Source organism: Amblyomma maculatum, chromosome 5, assembly GCF_055883805.1.
Source record: "Amblyomma maculatum isolate TAMU_Amacu chromosome 5, ASM5588380v1, whole genome shotgun sequence".
Taxonomy (NCBI): Eukaryota; Metazoa; Arthropoda; class Arachnida; order Ixodida; family Ixodidae; genus Amblyomma; species Amblyomma maculatum.
The window spans coordinates 87371798-87379982 of NC_139348.1; the positions used below are offsets into that span (position 1 = coordinate 87371798).

The window sequence follows — 8185 nt, forward strand, 5'->3', positions numbered from 1 at the left end:
GGCTCAGCTACAGAGCCAGTAGCAGGCCCGTGCATTTCTTTTCCTTCTTCCTACAGCCGCAACAACAACAACAATCGGTGGCAGCCGCGCCACATGCCTTGATTCACAGGTGGGGAAGTGTGATGGAGGAGCTCTACACTCTGCATTTAGGGTCGATGGAAAATAGAAGGAAAGAGAGTGGGTGGTTACGGATTGTCTAGTAACTTGGCCGTCCAGCTTGGCTGCGGTTTAGCTGTGGGAGCAGTTTTGTTCAATACCAGCTGCAGAAGCGTACCATGTTCTTGCGCCGAGATTTCATTGGGGGTGTGCCCAACGAAGAGACTCCGCAACCCCTTTGCGCCCTTTCAGAGACAAATACAGGCTTAAATTATGGTTTGCGTCACCGTTGTTGACTTAGTGGTGCAACTTCAAACCAACGAGTCCAAATAGACGTAAAGGAATGTTTCCAAAAGCGCTCCCTTCAAGTGTCATTGAAATCCTCGCCAAATCTGAATAAACCTCTGACTAGCTGACTTTGCAAGCAAAAAGCAAACTTGAGTAGTTGGCAAAAAACATTTACTGCTATGCCACAGCTACGAATCAATCATTCGCATTTCGAACTCGTATAACCTTTCTGCGAGTTTTCCTTCTTTGATAGAATGGATGCTTTGAACATGGATTTTAAATATTGTTTATGGTTGTCCCTTCTTGGTTCGAGCTATCAACAAGCCAGGAGTTCCCAGTGAATCCACATTGGGACGTACTCATGTGAAGAATGTTAGTATGGACACTATATGCTACCGTAACGTAGCATAATAGAAAAAATAGTGCTATGAAAAAAAAAAGCATAGCAGAGAACTGGAACGCTCGACGAAAATTCGGGACTTAGGTGAAAACAGCTGGAATACAAAGGTTAACAGACTCAAACATCTCCTTGTTCATTTTGTCCCCATCAGAATGCAGGGGGGAGCAACTTTATAGATTCATGGAAGTTAGACAAAGGGAGTCGAATTTCAGGTAGTGGGTTGTAAAGTACGTGTGAGGATTTCGTTTACCAAAACTTTATGCACTCATTACAAAAAATTTCTTCGCGGTACTGGCGAGCTTATTCTACGATGATCTTGGTCTTCGCGCAGACGCTCACTCCTTTGTCTCCCGTAATAGTGAACTGCACGGTGCTTTTCATCTGCAAGGAGTGAGGAAAAGAGTAAAAGGAAAGAATAAATCACTATTAAGATTGAGCTTGGAGCCTTGTTTTCGTGAAGTTATATTTAGTATGCGTTACAAAGGTAGAACTGCTGTGTAGGTAATAATTTATTTGGCTCGATGGTGCCTCTGTGAATATTCAATGTGCTCAACATATTCTTGATTATTATGCAGTGGCTGTCATGCCTTTTTAAAACATGTGTACAAACTACACGTTCATCATTCAAAGTACCGGCACAAGGGTTATCTCTGCCTGTGCATTGAAAGTTGAATAGATTTTAGCACAAAGAGAACCGCGTTATCTACGGACGACATTGGCATTAGCTGTCGCCATATCCCGAGTCGAGCAAGCAGCGTTATCATCGTCGGCAGCTGGGCTATGTATACTACACGATAAAGGCTCCTTCTCGGTGTTGTGTAACTGCGCTGACGCGCACCATATATGCCCATTGTATTCTGATAAGTTATAGCGTCAGCCTTCGGTCTTATTGTGTGACGCCATTAGCTGCATTTTGCCTTTAATGGGGTGCATCACATTGACCACTCAGACCACTGTTTATCACTAGTCTTATCAGATGCCCTCTCGTAGTTCGTATCAAGAAGTTCTAATCTGAGGTATTTCATGGCCACGTGGTCTGGACACTTATTTCGTGACTCTCCTGATAATACCTTAATTCTACATCTCAAGTCTCCTTGTCCCACCTAGTTACTCTGTGCCCTCAGCTTCCATTCAAGTTGCCCGAAGACGTAAGGATGCCGGAGATCAGGCATTGCTACTATTTCCACACAGAGCATTTTTAAAGCGCAGCTTTTAAGCTTCCGTTCAGCGACATCGCCATCGGAATAACATATGGGAAGCTATAGAGTAGCCCAGTTGGCCACCCTGCTTTCAGAGCGAACTGTTATAATGTGGCCAGGGTGGCCCTATGACTGTTGGCTAAGGCGAACTCGGGTCGTAATATTTCGCTCGGTACTGACGCGGCGCTCGAGCTGGGCAGAGGTGAAAGAGGAGAAGGTGGAAGTGCGCGGGGGAATCGGACGGAGGAAAGTACGAAGGGGGGCATCGTGAAGTTACCGAGAAGTCACCTGCATGCCTATGGCGTATGGAGGTTGGTAGGTCACATTAACTGCACGCATGAAGGGGGATCCACACCCGAGTGTCCCAACTCCTCAGCTGTCTAATGGGAAGGTTGCACGGGAATCGAAAGCGGAATCTCGAGTCAGACATACAACCCCTGAGCCATGCAGAGGTGTTCGGTTGGCTTAGTTTAAGTGGAGTTTTGTACCAACGGCTGGGACCCAGCACAGATTGTGGTAGCTTACGATTGCTCTCTGAGATGGCGTGCGATGCAACAGGGCATCGCACGCTAAAGAGCAGTGATTTAGCGAGTAGAAGAGTGCCTCCACGGGAAAGGGAATCGATAAGGGGAGATAGAAGCTATTAGTTTGATCGCATCACACCGTTCAAGGCGCAGCTTTAGATATACTCAAACTATACGCAGTACAATACGTTTGGGCAAAAGAGAAACGCGTCCACGCAGTGCTCGAGGCAAGGTAGTCATGCAAACAGTCTACGTTAATATAATAACGAACTTATAAGTTACTGAAATTAAGTTTGAATTATATTGGTGGAGTAGGCTCAAGCAGTAGGTAAGTCGTGATCAAAAGTAGTATGCAACACTGAGACGGTGGCGGAGCTCGGGAGAACTGCATTGGAACTTCATTTACAAGCAACTACCTGGGATCGAGACAATAATTGTGATGCTCCATTTTATCCACTTGCATTTGTCCCTGTCGTTGTCTCTATCGCTATTAATCGACGACATTTCCGTGTGGTTTTCCCGAGCTGTGTCCCCGACTGAGTGTAGTATACCACTTTTGCTCACGACTGTACGTACATAAAAACACGCGCTATCGGCCACTTTTTTTTTTCTTTCCTAACGTGAGTTATAACATATCGGAACAATAAAAACACATATGTAGTTTGTAGGTCTAAGGCTTCAGTTTAATCAAAACCTTCCGTGCTCATGGTCCTCATTTGTACGCATAGCGAAACTTTTCGCTCTTGAAATTGCCATAGGTCGTAATAGGTTGCGTACAATTGTAGTACTTAAGCTATAGAGTGCATGCTATTGTGCTACGTGTTTCGTAAAACATTGCTAAAGACAAAAGGCCTCAAAGAAGACAAAGAGGAAAATATTTCCGTGAAGAGATGAAAATGACGTCTACATCTTTCTTCGTGTTTTTTTTTTGTGAATAAAAATGGTTTTAAATTAAAATTCGTAGTAAAAATTGCAGTTAGCTTCGCTGAAGAGCTTAATGGCGAATGCGTTTCGTTACTCTTTTCTACTACCGCCCTATTGCCTGTTTGTGTACCTGTTATAAGTTCATTTCTATCTTTTTTTTCTTAGACTTCATTGTCGGCAATATCGGCATCGCATGACTCACCTCCTCGACATGCGAGAGTGAACTGACTTACACATGGATCTACTAGGCATTTCATAAAGTCTAGGCACGACTAGCCGAACGGGAAAGTTATGCCGACATCAGAACCTATTGCGACGTCCAGACGCGGGGAAATATGTACATGTCAGTACCTATTGGAACGTCTGGCGGACACACCTCGCGCCATATCGCGGTATCCCGCGAAAATGTGAGGAAATCTCAGGAAGTCTCGCGAATTTTCTTCACGAGCTTGGAAAGGCGTTTGCTTTAAAATTGAAAAAAAAAAAAAACATTCAAAAGATGCTTCGGACAAAAAGGAGGCTTCTATCCTTTGCATCGTCCTCTGTTCGGTGGTCTTTGTTTTTTATCTAAATTATAAATCATGAGTCATTAACCAACTTGACAACAAGTAAATTGAGCAGTTTGTTGTTTGATTGCAGAATTTCTAGTTTGTCTAATGCTTCTAAAAAGACCTTATAACCAGACGTATAAATGTTCATGCGCCAGTGAATGAGATTTTCGGTACTATTATGGCTCCGTTTTGTACTAATCAGCATGTATTTTATTTTTCAATTTCATCTTTCCCATTCGCTAGTTCCCTTTCCCATGGTCGAATGTCATTTTCATAATTTCGTTCGGAGAAGAATTTCTGAGCTGGACAACGGAGGATTCCTAGACGAGCACTACGTGAATGATTGCTTGCAGACCTTACATGACAATAAATTCTCCTCAATAAGGAGCAGGAGAAAAAATAAATAAGTTTGATTTAATTTACTTGAATACTCCTAATAAGCTAAGACTGCGCGCGCTAGAAATTGTTTCATCGAGATTTCTTCAGAAAACTTAGTGGAATTTTAAACTGCTTAGATGCGTTGGTTAATTCAAGGTTTAATTAAATAGTTGTGAGTTATCGCCCACTGCGGCAGTTCATTTTCTTGCCCGTTAGGCAAAAAAAAACAGTTAGTTTAGAGGAGACACTTCAAGAGCTTGCCCCTTTTCAGACCAAACCATAGGTCGAAAGACCGTTGGGCAGCGGTTTCGTATGAGAAAAAAAAAAGAAACATTCTTGAATTTTCTGCCCAAATTGTTAAAAAAGATTTGCATTCGCCCAATGCTTAGGTATTACCACACGGTAGGCTGTATTTCTTTAAATGCCAGAAAAATTATGGTTACTCTGTTCCGGTGCGCGCTAATGAGAAATTGCTCCATCATTAATATCTATGCATTACCAAGATAATTACTTAGGAGTAACAGAATTATACATTCAATTACTAAGAAAAATATCGTTTCTCGTGCAGATTTTATCGATGATTTTCCGGACTACCACATGTATGGACGAACCTTTTCAACTTATAAACCGGACATCAAGAAGAGTTTGGCCGCTCAGAATTGTCGTCTCGTCAAAGTACAGTGATATTTAGGAAACGCTTTTTGTGACAACATGTATTTGCCTCCATTTTTATGACACCTTTTCGGCCCGAGACACTTCTTCACTTTAGATCGCACATATCCTTTGACGCCTTTATTATTGAAAGTAGAAAATGTGATGTCATTGTTGTCATCTTGCAAATATTGTCAGTCATTATTGTTATCAAGTGCAGAGTGGATGAATGTAGAGGAAGCGTAAATGTATCAAGGAAGGAGGTTAGAAGTGGGTTTAGAATGAAATAGTTTCCTTCTTTTTATTGACCGTAATAATTGAGTTACGGGCATATGTACGCACAAAAATTGGAGAACATACGATGGGTGCAGAAGTTAACTCTACACTGACAATTAGGAAGGCTAGGGGAGCACTTTGTTTTGTAATTTGCCAAAGCAAGGAGAGTAAAATCAAAACATTATCATCTAGGACTTTTTCCAAGCTTTAACCATTACTATTCATGTCCTTCAAACATTCGTATTTATGCCATCTGTACGTTCGCGTATGCACACGCGCGTTTGGGTAAAGCAGCAAAAGAAAAATTTGAAAACAACTTCCCCTCTAACCAGTACTGTGAATCGGGTAAACTGTCAAAACCGCACGCATGGTATATACAAGTGAAGTGACGTGCTCAACTCACAGCAGGCACGAACCACGGCACGTCCGCCTCTATGATTCCGCTGTAGGTTTGGCCTTTAACCACAGGACACTGGATCGTGCCTTTGCAAAGGTCACTCTCGAGACCGGGGATCGACATCATCACGGAGAACAATTCGAATTTGGCGTCCAGCGTCAGCGTATCGGAGTCTTGGTCTGCGAATGGCAGAGAAAAGGGCATCTTTAGGACAGGCGGAACAGTTTCAGGGCGATGAAAGTTAATTACTCAATAAATTACTCAGTCACTCAAGTGCACTTTATTCTGAGTGGTAACTGAAGCCCGCAGGGTAATTGTTCTCTTGTATATTACAGCAGTGAACAGTTCGTTTCCACAGCTCTCGACGGGAGTGAACTACCCCGTAGCCTTGAATAATATCTGACCCTGCTCATTTCAAGACTGCCATTGAAAAAGCTCCATCATCTTTGTAAATACATTACAAAAAACATTGTTAACAGCCGTTCAAGTGCCCACCTTTCATGTAATGTTCCACCTGGGGGCCCTTTTGGTAGTAATAAATAAATACAACAGTTTCTTCCTTCTCCCTGCTCTTTTTAGGGAACTTAATAAGGATGTGCATGAATAACCCAAGCACGCACTAATGACCGATAATTAATGAGGTACCCCTTCCTGCCACAGCGCTTTGTACACGAGCAATTTCTGTGAAATACTGGCTTTGGCGAGATGATTTACGGCAGGGCTTTTTAAAGTCAGGAAAATAGATAATCCGCAAGAAATACAAGACTGGTGCTGGCGGATATTATAATTTGGCTCCCGTTCTCATATTAATTGAACAATTTGACTCATAGAATTCTTTTACTGTTGCGATCGAATGTCATAGTTTGTCTACATGGTTGACAAAGAAACAAATGAGTTTCCTGTTATCAACACGAAATACAAGATGGCTCGATCTTGCCGCCTGTCTTAACATTAAGATGACATCCTTTATTTTGTGATGCCTTAGTGTAACTGATTTTGCAGTGTTAAATAGTGCCGCTTTTATTCACGTGAATGCAGAACGCAATGACGAATGAACTTGATCATACTGCTCTCAGAGATGAAATTTCTTTCTTTTATCTCTTTTTAAAATATTACATTTTGCCGTTTTTCAGCGGCTACAAAAACTCGGAAAAGGTATGTGCCATACTCTTTCGTCGGTGAGGCGGATGTTACCTGAAATAAATGTTAAGAAGATCCTGGTTCTCTCGCCACGCTTCACGACGCAGGGATCAGAATCACACGGCTCGGTTTGGGCCGAGAGGATTTCAGCCTTGCTACCTGCAAGTAAAAAACCAGGTGCTTTTAGACGACTTTGAAGCTACTTATAAATAATGCAACATCATCACCATGATAATTTCTGCTTTCGCTATGAAATCGCGCGTTGCGATGCGTTCCAGCGGTTTTCAATCTCTAGGTTTCTATATTTCCCGCTTAGTGTTATGAAGTGAGGGGATTATGAACTGGTATGAAAAGATATGTTAGTAAAGGTTATTAGAAGGTAAAAAAATGGTTGTTACCTTGCTAGCTGTACTCTCACTAATACCTAGATCTTCCGCTCTAAGGGTATTTCTTTTCCTCGGCTTGTCGTAAGTATCTGCTTCGACAGAAACACCAAATAATTTACGGAACTATTTGCTGGCGCTGCTCTGTGCGCCTTGGGCCATATAACTTAATGAAGTTCAAGAGTGCCAGTCGTTCGTATGGCTACATAATGCAGAAAGATTGAGTAATGAATTTATTAATTAGTGTGTGTTGAATGACCCCTTTGTTGAGAAGAGACACAAGAGCAATAGTAGGCTCGTCCTCCTTACCACAGTCCTCGTACGTGATGTCGCTACGTTGTCCCATGGCGAGGCCGAAGATAGCGACGGCAGTGACGAAGCGAAGCATCTTGCTCCCGAGTATGGAAAATGACGCTGTCGGTGATCTACAGCGACTCGGTACAGCGTAAACGCGTCTGTAAGTGCCACCGCAGTCAAGGCCTTAAGTATGGTGCGTCTGCCGCGTGCAAATGATTACACGGACCGCAAATAAATACTGAATGCTTCCATCACGAGCTTTTGTCGTAGAAATATCGTTATTTAATTGAATGGACGCAATTGCTCAAGAGATAATGCCGCATGTACAAAAACTCGCGCAAGCATCAATGCAAGCAGGCTTTTATTCGTGGTTTTTCCCTTCTTTATCATATACGCGGTCGATTCACAAAGAGACCACTTGACGTGATGGACGCCTCGCATCTCTCTCGAACTTATGGCTCTCGATGTCCAAGGGTATCGTGCACCTGCATGATTGTCGGAAATATCTGATGGATATTAGTTGGGATAAAAGCAACAATGCGTGCCACGTAAAAAACTAGCCGCATATCCTGACCCCTGATTATGAATTTCAATTAAACGCTTAACTATGTAATCGCCTGGGAATCATTTCTCCAGAAGGGAGTAGTTGGCTACGCTCAGGCTATTTTCATTCAGCCGCTG

General features: G+C 42.7%; 1 protein-coding gene across 1 annotated transcript; it reads right to left on the bottom strand.

The window, feature by feature from the left end:
- Positions 1 to 924: 924 nt before the first annotated feature.
- LOC146188649 (mite group 2 allergen-like Ixo r 2) lies at positions 925 to 7634 on the bottom strand. The gene is made up of 4 exons (XM_084603164.1): positions 7517 to 7634; positions 6879 to 6983; positions 5691 to 5863; positions 925 to 1165 (listed from the first exon to the last, which is right to left on the bottom strand). Exons 1-4 carry the CDS (start codon positions 7593 to 7595, stop codon positions 1085 to 1087), a joined length of 438 nt encoding a protein of 145 aa, XP_084459290.1. The 5' UTR covers positions 7596 to 7634; the 3' UTR covers positions 925 to 1084.
- Between the last annotated feature and the right edge of the window lie 551 nt (positions 7635 to 8185).